Source organism: Telopea speciosissima, chromosome 9, assembly GCF_018873765.1.
Source record: "Telopea speciosissima isolate NSW1024214 ecotype Mountain lineage chromosome 9, Tspe_v1, whole genome shotgun sequence".
Lineage (NCBI taxonomy): Eukaryota > Viridiplantae > Streptophyta > Magnoliopsida > Proteales > Proteaceae > Telopea > Telopea speciosissima.
The window spans coordinates 50,943,709-50,970,070 of record NC_057924.1 but is presented as its reverse complement, the minus strand read 5'-3'; the positions used below and the strand labels follow the sequence as shown (position 1 = coordinate 50,970,070).

At 38.7% G+C, this 26,362-nt stretch overlaps 1 protein-coding gene across 5 annotated transcripts; it reads left to right on the top strand.

Annotated features, from left to right (window-relative positions):
* Positions 1–884: 884 nt before the first annotated feature.
* On the top strand, positions 885–25,702 carry LOC122640869 (probable ribosomal RNA small subunit methyltransferase B). 5 transcript variants are annotated; one of them, XM_043834135.1, is made up of 10 exons: positions 885–988; positions 1,599–1,758; positions 2,193–2,337; positions 2,559–2,649; positions 4,974–5,171; positions 5,330–5,568; positions 11,738–11,869; positions 24,053–24,120; positions 24,224–24,285; positions 25,437–25,702. In XM_043834135.1, exons 2-10 carry the CDS (start codon positions 1,646–1,648, stop codon positions 25,571–25,573), a joined length of 1,185 nt encoding a protein of 394 aa, XP_043690070.1. In that variant the 5' UTR covers positions 885–988; positions 1,599–1,645; the 3' UTR covers positions 25,574–25,702. The 5 variants fall into 5 exon arrangements, with proteins under 5 accessions (XP_043690070.1, XP_043690071.1, XP_043690069.1 ...); XM_043834136.1 differs by lacking the exon at positions 885–988 and having other exon boundaries at positions 1,585–1,758; positions 25,440–25,702; XM_043834134.1 differs by lacking the exon at positions 885–988 and having other exon boundaries at positions 1,585–1,758.
* Positions 25,703–26,362: the final 660 nt, after the last annotated feature.

The following is a 26,362-nucleotide window of genomic DNA, read 5'->3' as shown; positions in this document are numbered from 1 at the left end:
AAATAGTGTTTACATCATCTGACTAGCCTTAGCAGCAAGCAAATTAAACATTTCCATTAAACTATGTTCCCCAATAAAGAAAAAGTAGTTGAAAATGAACAAAGTAAAATAAAATAACCAAATGATAGCATATTGAATAAACAAATTGGAGGAAAGAATTAAATAAAAAGGGAGAGGGTTTCCCTACACTGTCGGAATGCTGTTTCAGGCGAATGAGAGAACCCCTTTTGAAATCTGACAATAGGAGGTGGGGTATTTATGACATATCATATTACCCCCTCACATGATTACATGAACATGATTGGTGAGGGGGTGGATGTGCAATTTCATTTTTGAGTTGACGTTGTGCACAATTTTTTTCCAAATTAAAATTAAAAAAAATTAATGAGGGTGGGAGCCTATCTTTGGGCTGCCACATGTCATATTGGGAGCTTAGGAGAACCCAAGATAGGGTCTGAGGATCTGATTTGGGCTTGGGTGTGAAAGGAAGGAGGGGGGAGGGGGAGAGGAGGTGGGAATAAAAAGATGTAATACGAAAATGTTCCCTATGCTAGGGGAGCAGGCTGTGCCCAGACACATGGAGGTGGGCAAAATGACCTTTCCATCCTCTAAAATGACCTTCCCATCCTCTAAATGGCGGAAATATCACCCGTATGTGCCTGGACACACCCTAAACTATAGCACAGAGAACATCGACCCAATACTGCAATACATCCGATTTTGGGGGTGGGAAATAAATAAGCGACTTCTCCCTTAACTTATGCCAGTTCTCTATTGCACTACCAGTCTACCACCAAGCCACTACGCCAAGGGCGCTTCCCCGGATTCCAATCTGACGTTAGAAAGTTTCTCAACACAATTGGGCCCTCCACGTCGGACCATAATCCCTTTTCACCTTATGTCAGTTTTCCCTCCAACAGGACCCCTGGTCCCTGGATCGCCTTCAGGAAGCGTACAACTTCAAACAGCTCACTAGGGTTTCTTAACGGTATGCTTTCACGAAGCATATATTCGTTAAATTTTGCAGAGATTAAAATTTAAATTATTTTGTTTCAATATTTCTATGGTTCTCATTGAAATTAGCCCTTCAAATTAACTCCAGTTCTCTTTCATTTACTTTTCGAATCCAATTCCGGAAAAAGAAAGCATTTTAAGTATCTATATCTTTTATCCAAGTCCATCAGAAAGATGTGAAACTCAGGAATTGGTGCAGATTAGATTGGAAGCTCTGAAAAATCTGGGAGTTCAAGTAATAGAAGCGTGTTAGTTTGATATTTGAATTATTAACAGTTGCGGCTTAACTTAATTGTTTGTTTAAATTATGATAGTGAATTTAAGAAAGTTGAAATCTAGAATTGCTTCACATTCAAAGTGATAAGTTGCTATTTCATTCATTAATATACATTTTTAATCTGAAACAAACTTTGATATTCAAGTGAAGCAAAGTGTGTTGCTTATTGTTAGAATTCCTCTTCTGAATATGTTTCTTGTGTGTGTGTATTTATGTATCTGTGTTTAAGTCTTCATTTTTCATAATTTTATTATTTTTCTTCTGAAAATTTAGGTTATTTTTAAAGGTGTTAGGTTATGCATTTCAGGTTACTATAATATGGATCGATTGAAGAGATAAGCGGCTCCATCTTTCATGGACAGTAGATGTAGTTTGCCCTTGCCTGATGCATATCTTGATTTTCTGAAAGAGAACGGGATCGATCCTGCAATCTATGGTATAAGTGATTCAATTCCACGTTACATAAGGTATACTGAGATCATTATTCAGCACAGAAGCATTTGTTTCATGTAACTCTTTTTGTTAAAGCTGGGTTTGTTCCATAACATTGCTTAATCGACTGAGTGTATTCCACTCATTAGTCTTGATGGATATAGTGGTAATTTTCAGCGCTGAATTGCTGCTAGGCTACCAAAACCAACCATTAGGAGCACTACCAGTTTTGCTGCTTGGCAGCTAGGTTTTTAGGCACTGTGAATGCTGTGTATTCTTCACTGCCCCCTCCCTATCAATTGTTATAGGTTCCTCTGTATTCTTAATAATCCTGGTTATGGTGGCCTAGCAGATTTTGCTTACGTGAAAGTCATTTGTGTTCATTGATGAGTCTCTATGATTACATTTCATTTTGTATGTATTTAGTGAATTAGTTCTATGAGATGAAGAAGTTCTTTTCTTGTGAAAGGATAAAACCAGGTAGTGAAGATCAGGTCCAAGAGCTTGAAGATGAGATCAAATGTAAGCTTGAAAAAGTGGTTTGGTTACCGGGGTTCTTTTCCATTCCGCCGTCTGTTCAGATTGCCAACTTGAAGGCATATCAGGATGGGAAGGTGAGGATTACTGCATTTAGAACATCTGAATTATCTGGCAAGTCTTGAAAACATATTGTTCAAGCATCCTTTTTGCGTTCTATCTGTCAGGCAAATGATTTTACAATTTTATAAGCCTTATTTAGTTCTGTTTAGCTTTGCATTTCCTGACTTGCATGTATCTGGTCTTTCTTATTGGTAGATGTACTTTTTGAGTTAGTTTATTTTCTTTGACTGTTCAGATATATGGAATGGATGCAGCATCTGGAGCTGCTGTTTGGGCTTTGAATGTCTCAGCTGGAGATCATGTCCTTGACCTCTGTGCTGCTCCAGGTGTCTATTTTTGGATTAGTCATCAGTTATTGCAATTTTAACAGCATAATTTGTTAACTAAGTTTGACATCAGTGGTCGATTGGACTGGTTTTGATGGTTTGCTTTGTTAATTGTTGCATCCTGTAATGATTGTTGCTTTCCAAAGTTCAAAACAGAATTATGCATCTCTTTCTTGAGATGCAACAACAACTGAGCCTTATCCCAACTAAATGGGGTCGGCTAGATGGATCCTTGCAAAGAAAAATAATAAGAATAACAGAAAAAGAAATAGAAAGGAGCACAACGGCATCAACAACAGCTCATCAATAACCCACTAAATGGGGTCGGCTACATGGATCTTAGCCCTCCAAAGAGCTCTATTCAAAGTCATATATGGGACAAGGCCTAAACTAGACATATCTTTCCTTACTACTTCTCCTAGGGTCATTTTAGGCCTGCCCCCTAGCTCTTTTAGCTCCTGCAATCAGAACCAAATCACTCTTCCATTTGGTGCATCCCAAGGCCTCCGTTGAACATGCCATGCCATCTCAAACGACTTTTGCGGAGCTTTTCCTGAATCGGGGCAACTCCCAAGTTAGCTCTAATCTGGTCACTCCTTACTTTATCCTTCCTATTTTTGCTGCACATCCATCTCAACATCATCATTTTTGCTACACTTAGTTTATCTATATGTTGCCTCTTAACTGCCCAACATTTCGCTCCATACATCATAGCTGGCCATACGAGCGTCCTATAGAATTTTCCTTTAAGCTTTAAAGGAATATGCCGATCACACAGCATTTTGGACGCACATCTCCACTTCAACCATCTTATTTTAATTCTCTGAGCAACATCATCCTCTATATCGCCTTCTTTATTCACAATAGAGCCCAAATTTCTAAAGTAGTTACTTTGAAGAGTCTCCCTCTCTTCAATATTGACCACCTCCTTTACCATCATCGTGCAACTAAAGTTACACACCATATACTCCGTCTTTGTTCTACTTAACCTAAGACCTTTTGATTCCAAGTTTGATCTCCATAACTCCAGCTTGGCATTATTCCTTGCTTTAGTCTCATATACCAACACAATATTGTCGGCGAAAAGCATACACCAAGGAACCTCGTCTAGTATGTCTTTGGTTAAGTCATCCATGATCAGCACAAACAGATAAGGGCTTAAGACTACACTTTGATGTAGCCCAATAGTAATTGGGAATTCACTACCTTGGTCTCCCATAGTTCTTACGCTGGTCACCACACCATCATATATATCTTTAATTATGTCCACGTATTTATATGACATGCTTCTCTTCTCCAGTATATGCCAGATTAGCTCTCTAGGGACTCTATCGTAGGCTTTTTCTAGGTCAATAAATATCATATGTAGATCCTTCTTGCTCTCTATAAACCTTTCCATGAGTCTCTTGAGATGCTTCTATATATTGTTCTTTTTACTCAGTTGTCCACATATCAGGGTTCAAGGTCTCGGTTTCTGACTTGGTTTTGGCCAGGCAGAAAACCAAGTTGGGTCGAGATCTCGCAGAGTTGGTGCATTTTTTTTGAACTCGAAGCCAGGTTTCGGTGGGTTTTGACCTAGTTAGGTCATTAAATTTGGTATACAACATATTTTGGGTCATTTAAACACAATGGCACTATCAGATTTTGAAATATCAAAGTCCAAATATGAGTTTGACTTCGGACCCTAGGTTGGTAGGCTACAATGTACTGATAGTCCCTATTCTACTCATGATTTAGTAGTAGAAAGCATACAATTAATGTAAAATACCGAGATCTCGAGTTGATGCTGTTTCCTAACTCGTCCTCTGTCTCGTCTCGGGCCTTCAAAAAACGGAGATATCTCGGCAAGACCTTGTTCTATGCCACATATTCAGTACTTGAGTCCATGTCAACTCAATACACCATGCTGCATCTAGTAGTGATATTATGCTAGTTGAAGTTTCAAATCTTTCAAGGGTCCAAGAAGAGTTTCTCTAGTTTTTGTCATTTTTTTTTTCTTTTCTTCTTTGTCTTGCATGTGTGTGCATGTTGGCATGCCTTGTTGCTGGTGTTATTTATCTGAAACTAGCATCTGGCTATAATATGATTTTGCTACCATATATAGATCTTCTCTGGTTGTTATTTATATGATTGCCAAGTTGTCTAACATTCCATTTCCATACAAACCATGCACATTTGCAAGCTTTTTATGAAAAAAGAAAGAAAGAAAGATTAAGTTTTTTTTTTTGGTTTTTTTGAAAGCTATCAGGGAATTTTTTTTTTCTAATTCATTTTTTTAGGTTTGCTTAATTGCTTTGCTTTTAATATCTCTAGCCTCATCTCAGGTGCGAAGCTGTGCATGCTCTTGGATCTTCTTGGTAGCTCAGGTTCGGTGACAGGGGTTGATGTTGCAAGACATCGTTTAGCAGCTTGTCGAACGATGGTACAAAAGTATGCCTTGGGGGATCACTGTCGGCTATTTGTCGCAGATGGAACAACTTTTTCACTCCTACCTTTGGGTACTCAGTGGGACGCTGAATCAGGTAATGAATTAAGAAATAATTTTTCATAACTATATCACAATTACTGTTTCAAATTGTGAAACTAATGCACCTATTTGTCACTGGGAAATTCTAGTATTTTTTTAAAAAAATTTTCTTCCAGCATTTTGAGTGCTTATGTTCTGTCTATAAATGCATAGGTGCATCTGAAACTGAGGAGAAAATGAATGCCTTCAAGGAGTGGATGTCTAGGAGACCGTGGAAAGAAAGAAAACGAGCTAGTAAAGCTAGGAATAATAATGCTTCAGAATTAGTCCCAGGGGCTCAAGAACCAGAGATGATATTCTATGGGCGATGTTCAGGTGTGGTCGGCCTTACTAAAAATGAAGCATATAAAAATTCCAGGGACAATGAAGCTTTGCGCTTTGGCTATGACAAGGTAAACTGCTTTCTGCCTCTATATTAGAATAGTGCTAACTAGCTTTCTCTCTCTCTCTCTCTAATTGGGATTAATTTCTTATTCAATTCTGGTTAGCTTGGTGAGTTTGTGGAGAACATAATTTAGACTAGGGCTTTAAATGGATTGGATTCGGAGTGGATATTGGTATGGGTGGCAATCAGTAGGGTAGTGTTGGGTAATAACCTTTCTTTTACCACCTAAAGGTGTTGGGGGCTGGTGGGTTTCTAGAAGCCTTGGATTAGGTTTCAGAAATTCAGGTTAACCAGGATTACAATGGTGTAACAATAACCAGACTTGAAGAAAATTTAATAACTTGAAATCAAGAAAACTGATGTGACTCAAATTCTGGTCAAAGATTAGTCTTTTGGTTAAGAACAATCCCCCAAAAGATTGATTTGATCCAATGGTTGGATCCCAAGAACCAGCACTGTTACAGAATTAGCAACTCAAGTCCTAGAAACCAGGAACTGAGGGATCTCAGCACATAATGATCATAATTGTGTCTAATTGTGGTCAACACTCAACAGCAGTTCTTATATTAGTAAACAATATATCACAATACGAAGCAGATCTGGTGGTTAGATTAAGAGCTGTTGTGGTGTCCTACTAGAGATAGGATACCCAAAACCCTGCAGGTCGACTGAAGAACTTAAGAACAGTATTGTCATAGTTATAACAGATCAGGTTAGAAGCCTAATAGCAAAAATAAAACAGTAGCAGATTAATAGCTTAAGGAATAGGCTATTGATGAAAGAGTTTCAATTCAATGGGACTCTAATCAAATAACTTCAGATTTAAAATTAGAAACTGTAGGGAGGTTGAGTCTAACCTGATGGATTTGAGGTATGAATCAAAATCTCATATGTATTGACCCAAGAACTGAAGAATTTCAATATATTAGAAGACTGTAAGTCAAACAAAACAGTAAATTTCAACATATTAGAAAACTGTAAGTCGAACAAAACAGTACTTGAGGATTACTGGAGAAAAAGAATGAGAAGAAGAAGATATGAACTCAGCTTTCCAGTTTCCACTGAGAATTTGCTGGACTTCCACCAACAGTATTGGAGTCTCACCAATGGAGTAGTTAATCTCACACCCATTTTCTGAGTCACACAGAAAGAACAGCAAAAAGCCATGCTTTATTCGTAATAAAATCTGATGCCTTAATGGCTGGTTACAAACATAGTTCAAAATCTCGCGAAATTTCGGCGATATTTCGCCAAATTTCGTATATCTCGAGCTGTCCGAGATACGATACCAATCCGAAATGGAAAAATACCATATTTCGACGATATCATGTGAGATATCGACGAAATATCGTGGACTCACGATATATCGCGAGATATTGAAAAAGTCACTAAAAGTGTCATGTGCAATATTTCGAATATTTCGATCATCTCGTTTCGGAAATTTCGGAAATCTCGGTAATTTCGGTAATCTCGTTTCGGAAATTTCGGAAATCTTGGTCATTTTGGCATTTTACACCCACAGAAAAATACCATATTTCGACGAAATTTCGGTATCTCGGAAATTTCGGTCAGACCGAAACACCGAAACGAAACGAGATTTAGTACCATGGTTACAAAAGTATATATAAACTCTCTAAATATGACTCCAGCTGTGTTTGGAGTCCTAAACCAACTAGGACTTGACATAATGAAAGAAAATTAACTCATAACAAGACTAGACTTATAGATTCCTAATCCAACCTGAACTAGGACGCATAAACATAATCAAAATAGGAAAAGAAACTGAAAACAAAACTCTACTTAAATAGATTGTAAATAGAGTGTAAGATCAGTCACGTTGAAGATGTTGCTTATGGCCATGTCAGCAGGCAAATCCAGCACATAAGCATTTGGTCCTACCTTTTTAAGGACCTTGTACGGTCCCATTTTCCACGGGTGAAGTTTTTGATTAGTGCCAGGAGAAAACCTCTCAGGAGCAATGTGAACCATCACCATGTCTCTAGACTGAAACTCCATAAATCGTCGATGATGATCAGCCATCACTTTATAGGAATCATTACTAATGGAAATATGCCAATGAACATCAACATGGGTTTAAGTGATATGGTGTGTAAACTCATCCACTTCAATTCTAATGCATGTATGAGGCGCAAGGGGAACAAGATCGACAGTGCACCTTGGTTGAACTCCGGAACTGTTTCAAATGGAGTATGACCTGTAGTCCTATTCATCGAACTATTATACACAAATTCAGTGTTGTCAAGAATGGATGACTAAGTCTTTTCATAATCACAAACAAGGCAAAGCAACAGGTTGCCCCAACTTTGTTTAAAACCATTTTTTCTGTCTATGGATGAAATGCTGTAGAAAACTGAAGCTTTGTGTTGGTCTTCATCCATAGAGTCTTCTAAAAATAGCTCATAAACTTTGTACTCTCTGTTGCATACAATCAACTCTGGTAACCCATGTAGCCACATAACTTCCTTGAAGAAGATGGTAGCAATGTAACTAGCATCGAATGTCTTACGATATGGAATGATAGGTGCCATCTTTGAGAATCAATCAACCACCATGAGTATGGAATCATGTTGTTCCCATGTGAGGGGAAAGCCTAGCACAAAGGCCATGCTATGATAACATGTTCTACAACATAGTTCAAGGTTCTGCCGAAATTTTGCGAAATATATCGGTTTCGATGGATATCAAAAACCGTGAACTATACACAATGATTGCTGTTTTCGGTTAAAAAGTCACTATTTTGGCGAAATTAATGTGTCGTTTAAGTATCGTTTAGACCGAATGATAAATTCCTTGAGTATAAAATGTAAGGTTTCGAATGAAATGGGTCCAACACTTTTCACCTCTAACAACATGCAAGCCTGGTTTTTTGTGATTTTTGGCCAAGTCACTCTCATACAAGTGTGGAACAAGTTTTTGGGCAGTGTAATTGAATATGTGTGTTCTAGACTTCTAGTACTAAATTTTGTGTGGAATAGGCCATATTAGAGAATGAATACAACAACGTACAACATATAGTCGTATACTACCAACCTACGGTCTGAAGCCAAATTACCATTTTGGGTGTCTTTTTTTTATATAAAAAAAATCTAAGGGTTCCACTATGTTTAGAGGGCCTAAAATAGGGTTTCTAGAAGTTTTGTGACACCATTTGGCCATTTAGGCCTCAAAACTAACTACTGACCAAAATTTTGCAGTTTTAGGAAATATTTTAGTTTCAAGCCTGGTCGTAACTAGGGTTGAAACTTAGAACTATGGTTCTACTTCCTGCTGCAAGTACGATCAATAATATCTGTCAACTACTTGAAGAAAAGTCTTGTCTCAATCGAAATGTCTACTTAGTCCTTCACTGTGCAATTCTTGTTTAACATGCTGCCATAGGGATGAGACAGGAATGCACAGTCGTGTCCCCAAGAAAAGGTACACATCATAGAGTGAATATTTAGGATCCCACTCACCTTGTTGCATCGTCTAGCAGATGGTTGAGAAATCCTTTTCATGTTCTTATTTTTTGGTAGTTTCACTTGGGGCCTCTTTGGTATCATTTTTCATTTTCATTTTCTGACACATAAATGTTTTTACAAGTGTTTGGTACAATTTTTGGACCAAACACCCCCAAAATGATAATGGACTCTTGAGTCCATTATGGATTATGGCCAAAATCTGTTTTTCCTTCATTTTTTCGCTCTTTAATGAGCATGTGCTCTTAAACCTTCAAAGTTGAGGGTAAAAGCGTCATTTGCTTTATTTTTAGAAGGGCAAGCCCCTTCCTCCTCCTCCTTCTTCTTCCTCCTGCCATAGTTCGAGAACTCGCGAGATCTCGCCGAGTTTCTCGGTATTTCGAAAAGCCGAGACGAGACCATAAGCGATATTAAAAGGTCCAATATCTCGTCGAGATCTCGGCGAGATATCGGATCTCGGTTCGGATCTTGGTTTCGGTCCACTTTTTTACCCACCTAACAGTTAAAAAGCCCACCTAACTTGACAGAACTCGCCATATCTCGGCGAGTTCTGTCCAAAAACCCCCCAAATCCTCCCTTCTCCCCAACTAGAGTACATTCACATCCGAAAGCATGAGTATAGATACTAGTAGTAAGCATCAGTCGTGGCATTCATCTTAGCCTCATCATGACTATGATTATGGCTAGGAAAGCACCGGTTCTGAATAGTGCCTATGGTCAGTTTGGCTAGTCAACACAGGAGTTTGAATATCAAAGCACTGAGTTTGGTTTTAGGCCCATATTCCCAGTCCCATACATGCCTCAATATGACAGTAGCAGTCAATCTCACGCTTCATGGCAACCGTCTCACACCTCATGGCAACAGCTATACCCTAGGATAGGGGACTTGGCATATGCTGATGACAACTTTTATATGAATGCTGTGGAGCATTATATGCAACAGTGCAACAACATTATGTCATGGGAAGACTATGTGGCACGAGTGGGGACTGAATACGTGATTCAATCTCAGTTTATGTGATGATAGTTGTAACATTGTTAAACAATTTGATGTATCACTTCAACATTTCTAACGCTTATTAAGTTGTTTTACTATTAATTGAATGTTTTGCTAGCTTTCTGTTACTAAATTATGTCATTTATGTGTAGAGCAGGGTATTTTAGTACGTCGTCGCCTACCAACTTAGGGTCTGATGTAAAAGTCCTATTTGGACTTTGTTTTTGCAAAATCTGATAATGCTATTGTGTTTAAATGACCTAAAATAGGCTGAATACCAAGTTTCAGACCCAAAATAGGTCTAAAACCCACCAAGTTGAGGCTTCAAGTCGGATTAAAAAAATGCACCAACTCGCCGAGATCTCGACTCGACTCGGTTTTTTGAGGGACCGAGATGGCACCAAGACCCGAGTTTTAGTACCTTGCCTCCTGCAACGAGCCTCACCAAAGACATAAGAGGGGGACAGAATGCGAGGTTAGATGCTTACTGAGCAACGGAATGGGAATCCATCAAGGATGAATAAAACATTAATGGAACAGAAAATCAACGATGTAAGGAATAATAAGGATCATGGTTTGATCAAGATTCGTCTTCTGAATGCCATTTGTTCAGTTCAAAGGGGTTCGGATGAAGAATTTGATCGCACTTCACCATTATCCCATTATCCTATTAATATTAGAGTTTAATTTCAACAACCACACCATTACCGCCACACCATTCCATTCCTATTATCTTAACATATTACCATCCATCCATTTAGTTCCATTCTCATCATTACTCCTCCATTATCTTCCCACATTCAAATCCAATCCAGCCACACTCCTTTTTTATTCAATCCTTTACCAGGGACGATCAATTAGTGGAGTGTTGCTATGTTTTCCTAGGGATTTGTTCGTAATGAAGGTTTGGATCGTGCAGGTTCTTGGAAGTTTTTTTGGCTCATTCGATTGGGTTTCGGTAGCTCCCTTCATTTTGAGTTCATCGGTTTGGCTTGAAGAAGAGATAGAGAGAGTTGCAACAGCTCTTTACATTTTTATTATACTTGGCTCAATCATGTGGCAATAAGCAAGAAGATGGGTGATAGGAGAATTGCAGCAAACCCTTACGGTTTAAGAGTTGATTTGGGAAAGAAGATGGGTGATGGGAGAATTTCTTCACCTACCACTAAAATATATATGGGCTTGGGCCAATTTCTCTAAAGAAAGTCTAATTTCAATGCTCAATTTTCATGACTTGGGCCCATTTGTTCAAAAATGTTGTAAAAAGTATTAACACATAGGTAGTTACCAAACTTATTTTTCATTCTACAATCTATTATGTTTAGTAGTTACCAAACAGTTTTTCATTTTTGATCAAAATGGTTTTTAGTAATGATTTTTTGTAAAAATGAAAATGAAAAATGACACCAAAGAGAGCCTTATGTTCTGGTAGTTTGTGAGTTTCCTTGGGCTGATATTCACTGTTTCTTGTGAGAAAACTGTATCTTAATGATTCCTTTTGAGTACATTACTGAAATATGTTTTCCTAGAAAGAATCTCTATGCCTATTTTTTGCTCAGAAGCATGCATAAGAGGTCTTTTGCCAAAAATATTGTTATGCTATCAAAGCAGTAACATCTATAATAATTTGTTCGCCTTTTGAAGTTTTTGGATTTTGTTGAGTTTTGTGTTCATTTTCTACTGATTAAAACAGTTATCAGGTGCTTGTAGATGCAGAATGTACGCATGATGGGTCAATTCGGCACATCCAAAAATTTGAATATTGGGGCTGGAAAACACTTCAACGTCGAGTATTGGATGCACAGAGAACGGATACCTTGACGCACCTCCAGGTAACTAATTCTTTCTTTAGATACCCTTTGGATATGGTCTTCTTCTGTTAAGTTTGTGATTTTAAATGGCCCAAATAATCGATGGTTTTGGCGTGTACAACGAACGCCATCTAATGCACGACCTAAGGAGAAGCAAGAAAAGACATGCTTGGGTTTGAATTAACAACAAATATGTCAATTAAATAGAGTTGAATGTTGAAAACAAGATTCATGTAGCCAATTCCATTTGGTTGTTACAAGGATTAGTTGAGTTGAGCTGATTTGGATGGCCCAAACAACTTTTTATGCCCGTTAGTCTTGTAAGCAGTTTTGTAAAATGATAGATTTCTGTAAGCTTTGCTGGTAGTTATTCCATCCAGTTCTATGAACAATGTGACCTTGGAATGCCATGATATTCAATATCTTAAATTGCTACTTGGTTTTAAATATTTAACAAGAGGGATCCATTTTATAGAAACTAGAAAGTTTACATGCCAGGGATGCGTCCAGACTTGTGTAGTTACAGATCTAGTTCTTTGGACATTTCTGTATTACCTGGTTAGATTAATGTCCTGCGGATTTGTATATAATCTATGTAACAGAATAGAGAACTGATAACCAGCCACCAAGACAGGAGGAGAGAGAACAAAGAGAGGGGAGAGAAGGAGACAAAAGAGAGAAAGAAGAACTGAATCCAGCCATAGATTCAGTATGAATTCTATTTGTGGCTGAGACCTTTATTTATAATGCAATAATCAATTACAAGTAGAGTAGGAAAAGGAAAAGGTAAAACAATCTAATGACTGACACGTAAGACTTACTAACTTACCAACTTAGAATAGGATACTCTCAGGATGGGACACTCCCCCTCATTGTGAGTACTAACTAAGAAACATATAAGAAGTCCAATAGGGGTCCACGACTCCTATAGGACAGTACTTTAACACTCCCCCTCAAGCTGGAGTGATGTAGGACAAAACATGAAGAAAAAGAGGCCATAACACTGTTCACGTGAACAGTGTCAGCCCCTTATTTTTGGCTTGGTGAGAATATTCCTTGAAGAATTATGGGGTCAGATTAGTCTTTTAAGTATTAGTGATTCAAGTCCTCAAGTGAAGGGCAATTTTGTCATTCTTCTAAAGCTAATAGGTTGAACTGATGGGGACCACAGGCTGGAGATTCGGCTGCAACAATTAAGTCATCCAAGTGGGTCCCACAAGGAGATTTGAAGACTTACAAAGATTTAGAAGATTTTATTATGTTTCTATTTTATTTCAGTCCTAGTTAATTAGAGTAGTTTCTATTTTCATGTTGCAACTTATTATGTTAAGTTTCTACTTCTCTTCTTACTTGAGGTGCAAGTATAGCCCTCTTTATATTATAAAGGCTGTTTATGCCTCCCCCACGATTTACACAGTTGAATGAAAATTGCTTGCTGCAAGTATGATTCCTTTCTCAAGTTGTGTGTGTGACTTGAAAGGCTTAAGGAGCCTGGCTGGGAGAGCCTAATCCATCTATCCCCCAACCTTCTATCTTCTATCTTATCCATTCCTTTCTTCTTCATCGAGTCAGAGCTGCTGTGATCAATCCACTGCCCACAATACCATTTGGTTGCTGTTGCTGCTGCTGGAGATCATCACTTGAATCTTGAAGCCATTTCTCCTACACTGTTGTTGCTGTTGCTGGTTGTTCCATCATTAGGAACCATTACTGAACCCTTCGACTGCAAGTTTCTAATTTCATTACTCCCCCATTTCAACAAACCCTGCTGGGTTTTGTAGCACACCATCCCCCATTCATTCTCTCCACTCGATCCTCACTTTCACCCCATTCCACCCCCATAACTTCACTTCTACCCAACAGAATTTCACCAAATTTGCAGCAGAACCCCCTCTCCATAGATCCTACACTCGATCCTAGTTAGAGCCCAAACTGGTGGCTAGTTTGGCCTGCAGAGATTTAGTTTCTATTTTGGGAGTTGCTGTCATATCTTCCAGCTCAACCATCAGAATCAATTGAAACTTTCAGCAGTGTTTCTACCCTAGACAAGCATCATTTGATCCAAGTTTGGTTACTTTCTCATTGCTGGTTTGATCTCTATCCTCTAAGTTACTAAATCTGAGTTTACCTTCTATTTTAGTGACCTGCTGATATCTCTCTCTTCAGCCATCAATCAAAGCTGAGATTTCTAGGGTTCCATCACCCTTATTGGATCTTTACTTGTTAGGAGTATCAGTCCCATTCGAGTTGGGGAACAACTGGTTCTGGAGTTAGCAATTTTCTGATGACTAAACCTCCGTTTCAGACCTGCGGTTGCAGTGTTTTTGCTGCTATTTGGTTATTTGTGTTGTGGGTAATTGGGACTAGGTTAACCCTAATCTAGTCTTACATTATGGGGCATACAAATCTCCCATGCCCAGCTTGGAACAATACTTCCGAAAAGCAGGGCCAAAGAGAGCCTTGTTAAAAAGATCAACTAACTGATCAGCAAAAGACACAAACGGAGTAACAATCAGCTTCTTTAAAACAGCGTCCGATACAAAATGGCAATCAACTTCAATATGTTTCGTCCGTTCAAGAAACACAAGATTACTAACAATGTAGATGACAACTTTATTATCACACATCTTTATGGGTTGAGCAACTGGAAAACCCAATTCTTGAAGAAGAGATCTTAACCACATCAACTCAGCAGCAGTATAAACCATAGCTCAATACTCTGCCTCATCACTGGGGCAAGCTACGGTAGTTTGCTTCTTGTTGTGCCACGAGACAAGGTTACCACCCACAAAGGTAAAATAGCCTGTGGTAGACCACCTATCCCTAGCAGCACCGTCCCAATCCGCATTTGAAAACCCTACTAGATCAACATTTTGATGCAGTTTGTAAATCAGCCCCTATCTTGGAGTTCCCTATAGGTATCTTAAGATACGACAAGCCGCCTCCCAGTGAATTTGCTTTGGGGATTGTATAAATTGGTTGATCACACCCACTGTGAAGGAAATGTCAGGACGAGTAACAATCAAATATATAAGCTTCCCAACAAGTCTTCTGTATCGGTGAGGATCCTCAAACACCTCAGCCTCATCTGTGCAAACTTCTGATGAGGATCCATAAGAGTATCCAACGGTTTACAGTCAAGCATGCCATATTCTATCAAAAGATCCAACACATACTTGCATTGGGATAAAGTAATCCCTTTCTTGTTGCGAAGAACTTCAATGCCAAGAAAGTAGCTGAGAGAACCCAAGTCTTTCATCTGAAAGTGCTGTAGAAATGACTTGACATCTACAATACTAGATGTATCATTACCAGATACAATAATGTCATCAACATAAACTACTAGTACCACCACCTTCGGACCACGACGACGAAGAAAAATTGAGTGATCAGAATAACACTGTGAAAATCCACACTTAGTAACAATGGAGCTGAACTTTTCAAACCAAGCTCTAGGGGACTGTTTCAATCTATAAATAGCTTTGTGGAGTTTGCAAACTTTGTGAGAATCCTCCCCCTAAGCAACATACTTGAGAGGTTGTTCCATATATATCTCCTCTTGTAAATCACAATACAAGAAAGAATTCTTGATATCCAATTGGTAGAGTGGCCAGTCTAGATTCATTGCCAAAGAGATAATAACACGAACCGAGTTGAGATGAGTAACCTGTGAGAAGGTCTCAAAATAATCCACCACATATGTCTGAGTAAAGCTCTTGGCAACCAAACGATCTTTCACCCATTCAACCGAGCCATCTGGATTATACCTAATGGTGTATATCTAGCGATAACGTACAAGATCCTTACCAGGAGGTAAGTCAACCAGGGTCCATATCCGTCGAGAGAGTAAGGCATCCATTTCTGTTTCCATGGCCACTTTCCACCCAGGATGAGATAGGGCTTCGTGATAACTCTAAGGAATAGGGTTAGTGGAGATGGACAATGCAAGATTATGTAAAAGGGGGGAAGTGAGAAATTGAAACATAATTCAATAGGGTAAGCAACCAAGGATTTTTGGGTACAGGAGCCGATACCTTTATGAAGAGGTACATGCAAATCAGGGGGAGCTGTTGCGGGAGGAACAGACGTACTGGTGGGTATTTTAGGCGAAGGAGCTGGCACAGTGGTAGGTGGAGTAGGAATGGCGGGCACTATTCTCTTACACTGTTGATATACCTGCAAAGAAACAGGATCAAAAGGGATCAGTACAGGTAAAAGGGGGGGGGTGCATTAGTATTAACAACTGGAAGAGGAGAACTAGGCACCAGAGGAACAAAATATGGGGTACTCCTAAAAAAGTAACGTCAACTCCAAAAAAGTGCTGTTGAATAATTGGGTCATAACAACGATACTAGGTACGTGAATACCCAAGAAAAATGCAGTTGATAGCCCGAGGAGACAACTTGTTGACCTGAGGGTGTATAATGTAGTCCTAGATAGGTAGGAGACCTACTAGGAGCCAAACAACCAGGTTCTGTTGAGCTGCTGGTTTGATGGGGGCAGAATTGAGGTTTTAGGTCAAATTTAGGGTTAGGGTTAAGGTAATAGGGATATGTCTTATATGGTAAAGCTAGGCAGGTATAGGGGAGTCTAACAAACTAGGTTTTCAGGGTTTTGGATGGGTGGAAGTAGGTTAGATGGATCTGAGCAGCAACTAGGATTAGGGTTTTGAAAGGTGGAAGATGATGGAATCTAGGGTTTATAATAACAGGAAATCTGGTTGTTGAATGGGCTTAATATTTAGGTTGAGTGTGGGTAGGATGGAGGGGAATATATGCTAAAAGTTACAGCTAAATCAGATGGTTAAATCTGGAGTTATGAAGGTTTCCTAGTAGAGATAGGAGATAGGGGTAAAAATGTAATTTCATACAATCGGCTAGGTGGATGGTACTGAATTTTGATCGAGTCTCTATTAAGGTTTGAGGAAGGTTCGATCAAAGTTTTAACAGGTTCTAACGGTTAGATTAGGTTAGGCAGAATTCTCACGAAAATCACCTTGCATGTGACCTTCTAGAAGGGAAGAAGAATAGTTGCAGGTTTTAGGGTTCTAATGGATCTATGGTATTAATGGTGGATGAGGAAGGTAGTAAGGATTGAGTATTGGCAATGGAGATCGATGGGGGGTGGGTTTAGAGGATTAGGAGAAGAAGGGTAATGGTTAATAATGTCAAATACTTACTTGGAGTTGCAGGTCTTCAATGGTAGTAGCTTGAAGACTAGAAACAGGTCATCCCGATCTACAAGATGCAAGGAGTCGATTGGAGGTCTACTAATCCCTCCCGGTCTACAAGATGCAATGAGTCAACTGGAGATCCACCAGTCCCTTCACCTTGATATGACCCACAAGGCAACACTCAACAGAGCAAGGCAGCAGCAGCAATGGCAGAAAGCAAAAGCTATTTTTATTAATCAAATTCGTGTTCAATGTTTGCCCCCCTTACAACCTTATATAAAAGACTCAAAATTAGACTCCTACACTAAAAAAGAAAGGCCTAACCAAATCCTTAACCTATTAGGTAACTTAAACTGACTAGGAAATTGAAATAGACTCAAAGTAGAGTCCTAATCCAGCCTAACTAAACAATTAAAAGACAAACTACTAAAATCATTTAAATTGAACCACTGGTTCAAACCAGCTTTGGACCAGTCCAATTTAAAACATTAAAAACATGAAAATAAATCAAGTATAAGGCTAATCCCATATGCAACTCATGTACCCCAACTTTGGGCCCATAAAAGTGGCCTATTACATAGAAAACTCATGGAACCAAAGGCCCAACATGTCTATAACCCAACCCTAGACTTATTTCTAGGGAAAGAAGCCCAATTTGGTGATAAACCTGCATCAGTGTAAAACATGAGTAAACAAACATAACCCAAAACTTGCGGTGGTCAAGAAAATAAGGGCATTTGGGAGAACATAATGGAAAAAGGTGAATAATTATCCAAAACCGAGGAAGACATCCGATTAATCAAAAAACCGGCTATGAGAACAACATCACACCATAAATGCTTGGGAACATGCATGTAGATTATTAGAGAACGAGCGACCTCTAATAAGTGTGTTTTTCCATTCAACAAACCCATTTTGTTTTGGGGTATATGAGCAACTAGTTTGGTGAATCATACCATGGTCAGAACAGAAGACTAAAATCATTGAGTATACTCCAAGGCATTATCAGAACGGAAAAAATTTATATGGAAACACCAACTTGAGTCTTTATTTCATTATAAAAATCTTTAAAGATAGAAAAGAATTCAGAGCTATCCTTTAACAAGTATACCCACGTTAATCGGGATTAATAATCCACAAAGGTAACAAAGTAGGAAAATCCTAATCTATTTTTAACATTACACAACCCATAGATATCAGAATGAACTAAAGAAAAAAAAGACTGACTTCGTGACACAGGACGAGCAGGAAAGGATAAGTGGTAATGTTTCCCAAGTTCACAGGCTTTACTCTTTAAATGAGATAGAGACTTGCAACTGGAAACCATGGGTTGGAGCTTGGATAACGATAAATGCCTTGACCGAAAATGTCATTGAAGAGCAGAAACACAACTAGTAGCAATCGCAGTGGTAGAGAGTCCAGTGCCATGGAGGTAGTACAGCCCAACCTGCTCAAGCCCGCCACCAATTGTCCTCTTTGTCTGAAAGTCCTGAAAAACACAACTCAACCTTATTCCAACTAAATGAGGTCGGCTACATGGAACCTTGCATCGACAAAAGATTGATAAAAATAAGAAGAAAAGAACATAGCTGCAATAATGACACAACTCAACATAAATCTAACTAAATGGGGTCAGCTATATGGATCCTTGCCCTCCAATCAGCTCTATTCGAGATCATACTTGAGACTAGACCTAAGCTAAGCATGTCTTTCCTCACCACTTCTACCCTAGCTCTTTTAGTGCCTTCAATCTGAATCATGTCACTCCTCCGAATTATAGCATCCGAAGGACTTAGTTGAACATGACCATGCCACCTCAAACAACACTCTCGAAGCTTATCTTGCATCAGGGCTACTCCCAAATCAGCTCTAATATAATCATTCCTTATTTTATCCTTCCTAGTTTTGCCACGCATCCATTCCAACATCTGCATCTCTGCAACACTTAGCTTATCTATATGAGACTTCTTAATTGCCCAACATTCTGCACCATACATCATAGCCGGTCATATGACAGTCCTATAAAAATTTCCTTTAAGCTTTAAAGGAATATGCCGATCACACAGTTTACAGACGCATCTTGCCACTTCATCCATCCTATTTTAATCCTCTGGGCAACATCTTCCTTTATATCACATTCTTTATGTACGATTGAGCCCAAGTATCTAAAATAGTCACTTTGTAGGATCTCCTCAGCAATATTCACTACCTCATCAACCGGTCTAGTGTGCTAAAGTTATACAGCATATACTCCATCTTTGTTCTGCTTATCTTAAGACTTTTTTTATTCCAAGGTAGATAGTCAGAACTCCAACTTGCCATTAATCTCTGCCTTTGTCTCATCCACCAAAACAATATCATCAGCAAAAAGAATACACCAGGGAACTTCATCTTGTATCTCTGGTTAAATCATCCATGATAAGCGTAAACAAATAGGGGCTTAAGGCTGACCCTTGGTGTAACCCAATTGTAATTGGGAATTCACTACCTTGACACCCCCCCCCCCGGCACAGTTCTTACGCTAGTCACTACACCATCATACATATGTATAATAATGTTCACATATCTACATGACACCCTTTTCTTCTGCAATATTTGCTAGATTATCTCTGTAGGAACTCTGTTGTAGGCTTTTTCTAAGTCAATAAAGATCATATGGAGATCCTTCCTACCTTCCCTATATCTTTTCATAAGTCTCTTAAGTAGGAAAATAGCTTCCATCATGGATCTTCCTGGCATAAAACCAAATTGGTTCTCCTGAGATAGTAGTTTCCTTTCTCAGGTAGGTTTCAATAATCCATTCCCATAACTTGATCATATTATTCATTAGTTTTATGCCTCTATAGTTATTGCAGCTTTGAATATCACCTTTATTTTTGTAGATCGGGATCACGATGCTTCTCCTCCATTCATTTGGCATTTTCTTTGTGCTCATAGTCTTGTTAAACAACCTAGTTAGCCAAGATAAACTACAAATCCCTAGGCTCTTATCCTGAAAAACACAATAGGAAGGAAAAAAGGTGGCAGAGCAGTTAAAAGTTTTGGTAAGTTGACTAACTGAAAATAAACTTAACAGTAACTGTGGTATGTGAAGAAAGAAAGACAAGGTCATAGATGCAGTTGGGCAAACTGTACCTTGACCTACCACATTGGTAGAGCATCAGCCAGAACAACAGGTGGGGAATTAGACATCTTAGGTAAGGAAGAAAACAACTCAAGACTTACCAGTCATATGAATGGATGCACCTGAATCAATGATCCACGGAGTGGAAGAGGTGGATGTAAGAAATGCTGAAGTACCTGTGTGAGCCAAAGAGGCAGTGGATGAAATGGTTTCAGTGGATGCCTGGAGATTCTGTACAAGATTTAATAGGTGATTGATTATAGTCATCTTGAGACACAAACGCTGATGAAGAACCTCCAAATGAGGATGCATTGTTGTTGTCACCTGAAGACACTTTTGCAGTATTACCATATGTTACAGCAGAATTTGTGAAGGTGGGATCCACTCTGGTCGACCATGTTTTGCCCAACATGTTTCAATAGTGTGGTTGGTTTTTGCCACAATAAGTACATAGTCTGGGAGGGCTATTATTCTGTTGGCCACCTGTACTTCAACCACAACGTCCATGACTACCCCATGAGCCACACCCCCTCCCAGTTAGATCCCCGACCACGGCCAGCAATAAAGGCAGAGTTCTCCTTAGGAGAAGGTGTAGTATCTGTCTGAGAAGTAGTAGTAGTAATGCGTTGTAGACGTACACATGTCTCATTGAGAGAAGGTAGCTTTTCACCAGCAAGAAGTTGACTTTTGACTGATTCATAATCAGGGTTCAGTCCAGTCATAAACTTTGCCACAAAGAATTCCTTCCTTGGAAGTTGCAGCTGTTCCAAATTTGTGGTGAGAGGCTGATGGATGTTGAGTTCTTCACGAATACCCATAAAAGAATTAAAATATTCACTCAAGGACTTGTCTCCCTACTTGAAAGTGAACCGTTTGTCCTAAAGATCATAGACACAGGAAATATTCATTTCATGGGAGAAAGTTTTCTTCAAGTCATCCCATATGCCTTTATCAGTGGGATGAAACATGACATTGGCAGCAATGGACTGATCCATGCTATTCCATAACCAGATAAGGATTGTATCATTCTCCCACATCCATTCATTATAAGCCTGGATCTGACTCAAGGTATATACTAATGCCAAAGGTAAATTGAAGTATCGTTTGTCTGACGCTCCTTCTGCTACTTCCAAGGAGCAGTCTGAGATCCAGTCTTATAGAAGATAGTTACCCACTCCATTGAGTTTAATAGTTGTGATTTGAATGTTCACATTATCAGAATGGTGCTTAGTGTCAGCCATCATATAACCAACTCAATAAACAGCACCAAAGGAAAACTGAGAGTAATGGGGATCTCCCAAAAATTGATTACAAATACTCAGCACTTATGAAGGGTAAGAGACCAGAACTAGGTACCAAATAGTAGTATACCAGTGACCTATATCATAAGGGAGGTCAAAAATCAATAGACTTAGCAACTTAAAGTTGGTAATACAGGATTACCACAGGACTATCACTGGGTAATGACCAAAGCATAAAAGTAATGTTTTTGAAATTTCAAGATGTCACCTTTTTTTAAACAATTCCTTTTTTCTCCTCTCCTCAGCTACCTCTTCTGCCATCCTACTTTGAAATTACGGTTTAGAGGAAGTAAGGGAATCGGAAGAATGGGGAGCAAAAGGGGTGGAATCTGAAAAGGGGGGGGGGGGGGAGAGGGAGATGGGAGTTGAGAGAGCATGAAAGAAGGAACTGTTTGTGTATTGTCGAAAGTAGAAGAAGACCTTATAACTGTCATCTTCAGTCCTCATCCTTCAAGTACAGGTAATATTTCATTTTCCTCATTCCCTCCTGACTTATCATTTCATTTGAATTTTCCTGTTGTCATCAAGGAAAAGGGTCATGTACTAATAAACCCACCGTTGAGTTTGTATGCTATGAGTCTTTTTAACCTACAAATCTGGCCTTGGATACAATGTACCGGATTCTCAAGTATCTAAAGTCAAGCCGAGGGAAAGGATTACTGTGAAAAAAAAAATTCACTTGAGAATCGAGGCATATACTGATACAGACTGGGCACAATCAATCACTGATAGACGATGAAACATCAGGATATTGTACCTTTGTTGGTGGGAATCTGGAGACTTGGAGGAGCAAGAAACAATCCGTTGTTGCTAGATCACGTGCTGAGGCTGAATTTATAGTCATGGCTCATGGAGTTTGTGAACTTCGATGACAAAAGGTTGATCCATGAGTTAGGCCTGGAAGCTGACAAACCTTTAAGAATATATTCTGACAATAAAACGGCTATCAATGTAGCTCATAATCTAGTTCAGCATGACCTTACAAACTATATTGAAGATGATTGCAACTTTATCAAGGAAAAACTTCAATCTGGATGCCTATGAACACCTTTTGTGAGAATAGGAGACCAGCTGACAGATGTCTTGACCAAAGACCTCACTTCCATAATTTCATAACTTGTTACCCAAGATGTGTGATGTCTTTGTTCTAGCTTGAGGGGGAGTGTTGGAATATCTTGTGAGGGGCAGATGTCTTGACCAAAACCCTTTCACAAGCTTTCAAAATTTGTTAGACAAACTGGGCATGTGTGGTATCTATGCTCTAGCTGGAGTGGGAGTGTTGGAATAGCTTGTAAGGGTATTTTGGGAATTTTCATGTAAATAGTACATGAGGGGCAATAGTGTTGCTTACAAGGGTATAACTGTACTTTTATTGTTTTTAACAAAGTGAATGGCAAATAGGGGAGAGGGAGTCGATGACTTCACAACTTACTCTTCCTTCTTCTTCATACTCTCTTCTTCTTCTCTTTTTCTCTCGTTCTCCTTTCTCTACCTAGTCTCTACAAGGCATCTAACCACAACAGTTTGAACTTGGTATCAGAGCACCAAACCCATTATGTTAATTAAATGTCTAAGTATGATCACCCAAAAGAGGGGCCACACATGCCACATGTACTACCACCCAAAACAGGTGCCACACATGCCACATGTACTGTGACCCAAAAGAGGGGCAACACATGAGGAGGGATGTCAGGAAGACTCCCACATCGATTAACTTTGTGACCTTGCATGACTTCATATTCCAGTTGGGCCTCTCCACCTAACAGCTTAAACTTTTGGGTTGGACACTTGTGTATGGTATCAGATCAGGGAGGTTGAGTGTTCGATCCATGGGAGGTGCAATGGGGTTCCCCAACACAATCTCACCTCGGTGCCACGTGATGATGTTTTCATGTGAGTGCGTGTCACATGCAGGGCCATGTGTGTACAGGCCTGCACATGCTGGGGGGTGTTGATATACATTATTGTTTCCCTTACTTAATAGCTTAAGCTTTTGGTATTAGCGGTTGTGACTTGTGACAAATGATTTTTAAATACAAATATATGCTAAAAATGAAAAAATAAGGGAAGAATTTGCAAAAGTATGGCCAAGGTATAAAATAAGAGAACATGACTGTTTATTTGAAATATACGCCATTCTTTATGTAATAATTTTGGTATCTGCACAAATAATTTTCAAATACATGGAATTTACTTAGTGCTGGAAGGAGGTGGTGGGGAGAAAGTTTTATTTAGTGTTGGGGTTTTTTGTGTAAGTTGTTCATGTTTTGAAACTCTCTATTGTTGGTTCTGTTTGGAAAACATTTGCTCACCATGTCTGGGGGTTGGGGTGTGTCTGTGTGTTTGTTTGGGGTGGGGGGGGGGGGGGGAAGGTCCTCATGTTTCTGATTGGGGATGGAGAGCCTGGGGAAAGCAGAGCTAGAGGGAATTTATATCTTTCATGTAGAATGCTTGTTTTTCCTAGTTTTAACTTAGCAAGTCATGTTATTTTCTCATATGTTTTCACACACATGTAGATTATTTTTTTTTTTATGTGAGTGTTAACAAATCCTTATTTACTTCTTATCCATAACTTATTTTAGATGTTTTTGCTTTTACCCATGCAGTTACAACTTCTTACTAACGGTTTCAGACTGTTAAAGGCTGGAGGGTCACTTGTTTACAGCACTTGCAGGTGTCATACATTTAAGCTATTCTTTTTGGTTAGAGGTTCTTTTCGGATATCTTTTCTGCGATATTGTTGTTAACTCTTTGCCTTTTACCCTTCCCTGTTATAGTTTAACAACTGCTCAAAATGAAGATGTAGTGGAAAAGTTTCTTTCACAAAATGCTTTTGCTGGTAAGAATCCATGATTCCATTTTTAACAGATTGAAATTCTGCTCTATCCCATCTTTGAATTGTTTACAATTTTGGATATTGTGAGTTTGTGACTATTAAAATTTTTTTTTCCAATGACTGTATCTATCAGAATTTGATGGAAAAATTTTAGGTGTTTATTTTGTGTATGGTAAAGCTACTTTGCCTGTAGGATAGTGATACAGCTGACAGACACAAGGTATCAGATTTGGCAATGCCCTGAAAACAGGATTCAAGAACTTGGGAATATTCAGCGGATGCATTTTCTAGATATTTTAAAATTGATATAAATAATTATGTAGGAGTAGTTGAGAGATGACATTATTTACAAATAATTAGGGTGGTCTAAAAGTAATATTATATATCATATATCAAATTCTGCAAGTATTATGAAGGAGATGAATTACTTTCTTGTGTATGTAACTACATAATTTGTATTTCCTTACATTTCATATTTAGTTGAGGGTGGCTAAAATTGTTTATGTCAGAAGCTGTATCTACATGTGTGTGACATAGAGTGCGAATCCTATATTGAGGTGTAGTCTAATACATGGAAACACCTGATGTCATCCTTTTACTTTTCCTCCTGTGTTTTTGCCCCTTCACAAGTCAAAAGCCATGCCTTCTCATCTTACTATGTTTTTATTTCAGTTTGATTGATAGCATCAATAAGACGGTTGTTTGAATATATAAACTTTTAGATGAAAAATTATGGCCGCCATTATTTCTCCAGGCCAAGGAATTGGTTAGTTGATAAAATCCTAGATGGGATCCTTGAAGAATTTTAGGTCCCAGATTATAGTGGATACCATAGTACCATCTACTAAGGGAAGGTGTGAGATCTTACAAATAGAAAACTTTTGCAGACTTGAATTTTGGATTAGACTGTATATAATTATATATGTTCATACTTTTGTAGCTTGGCTTCTTTTTGGTGCTTGACAATGGGTATTCCAATGGAATATTTCAGTATCAAGTCATTGGTTGAATGAGCCATGGTCCGGATTAGAGTCTGTCTGAGATATTTCCATATGTTGAGCAATGTTTGACCTAGATAGCTCAGATTTCATTTATCTCAATGTATCTGCATTGGACATTGTTTGTGTAATTACTAATTAATTCTCTTTCATGAGCAGAACTACAGGAGATTGATGCTGCCCAAAACTGGCCTTGTAGAAGCGGGCGGATACCTAATACCTTGCGATTTGACCCTTCAACATCTCAAACTAGCGGACTTTTTGTTGCAAAATTCAAAAAAATTGTCTCTTAGTCAAGGTTGTGCTTTTTGTACCCAATTGGAATTTTACTCTTAATTTCTTGGCCTGATTTTCGATAAGATGCTGTATTTTTGTACCTATTGCTACGGCTTTTAATCTGAAATCTTATAACTTATCAATAATCTCTTTGGTGTATTTTCAAACATTACTTTAGTTTATAAGAGAAATAGCGGAAGATGGATTCGTTCAGCAGGGGATCACATTTTGTCTGAGAGAAGTGTTAGTGTGAGTCCCATGGCTCATTATGTGAGAAGGTGGCTAGGAATCCGTCCCATATAGTTTTGAGACACTTTTCAAAGGTTGATGAGTGAAGGATTGTTGCATTTATTGTAAAAATTTTAGATTTGATTGTATAAATAGTATTTTTGGAAGTGGGATGGTGGGATCATGTGAAACACTGACTGCTCGTCATGAATGACCATACCATGATGTTTGGAATATTGATGAGGTTGATGATCAGAATCCATGTAGCCAAGCAGCTGGGCAAAGATAAGAAATAAATACAGGGGATGGATAGCATAGCAACAGTGGATGGAATGGTTGAATGATTTAACTATTATGCAATTTTCTCAATAGGTGTTTTAAAAACTGAAGGAAAGAGAAAAAGAAAATTCTAAACAGGTCAACCATCGGTGGTTAGATAAAGGAAGAGTCCTACTAACCTGTTCTGCTTGATTTGCCAGGTGGCAGATTATTAGAGCCTTACCAGAAAGCTTCAATCAATGGGCCATAATATAAACAGGAAACTTCCTCTCTTTTTATAATGGGCCCATTGAGAAATA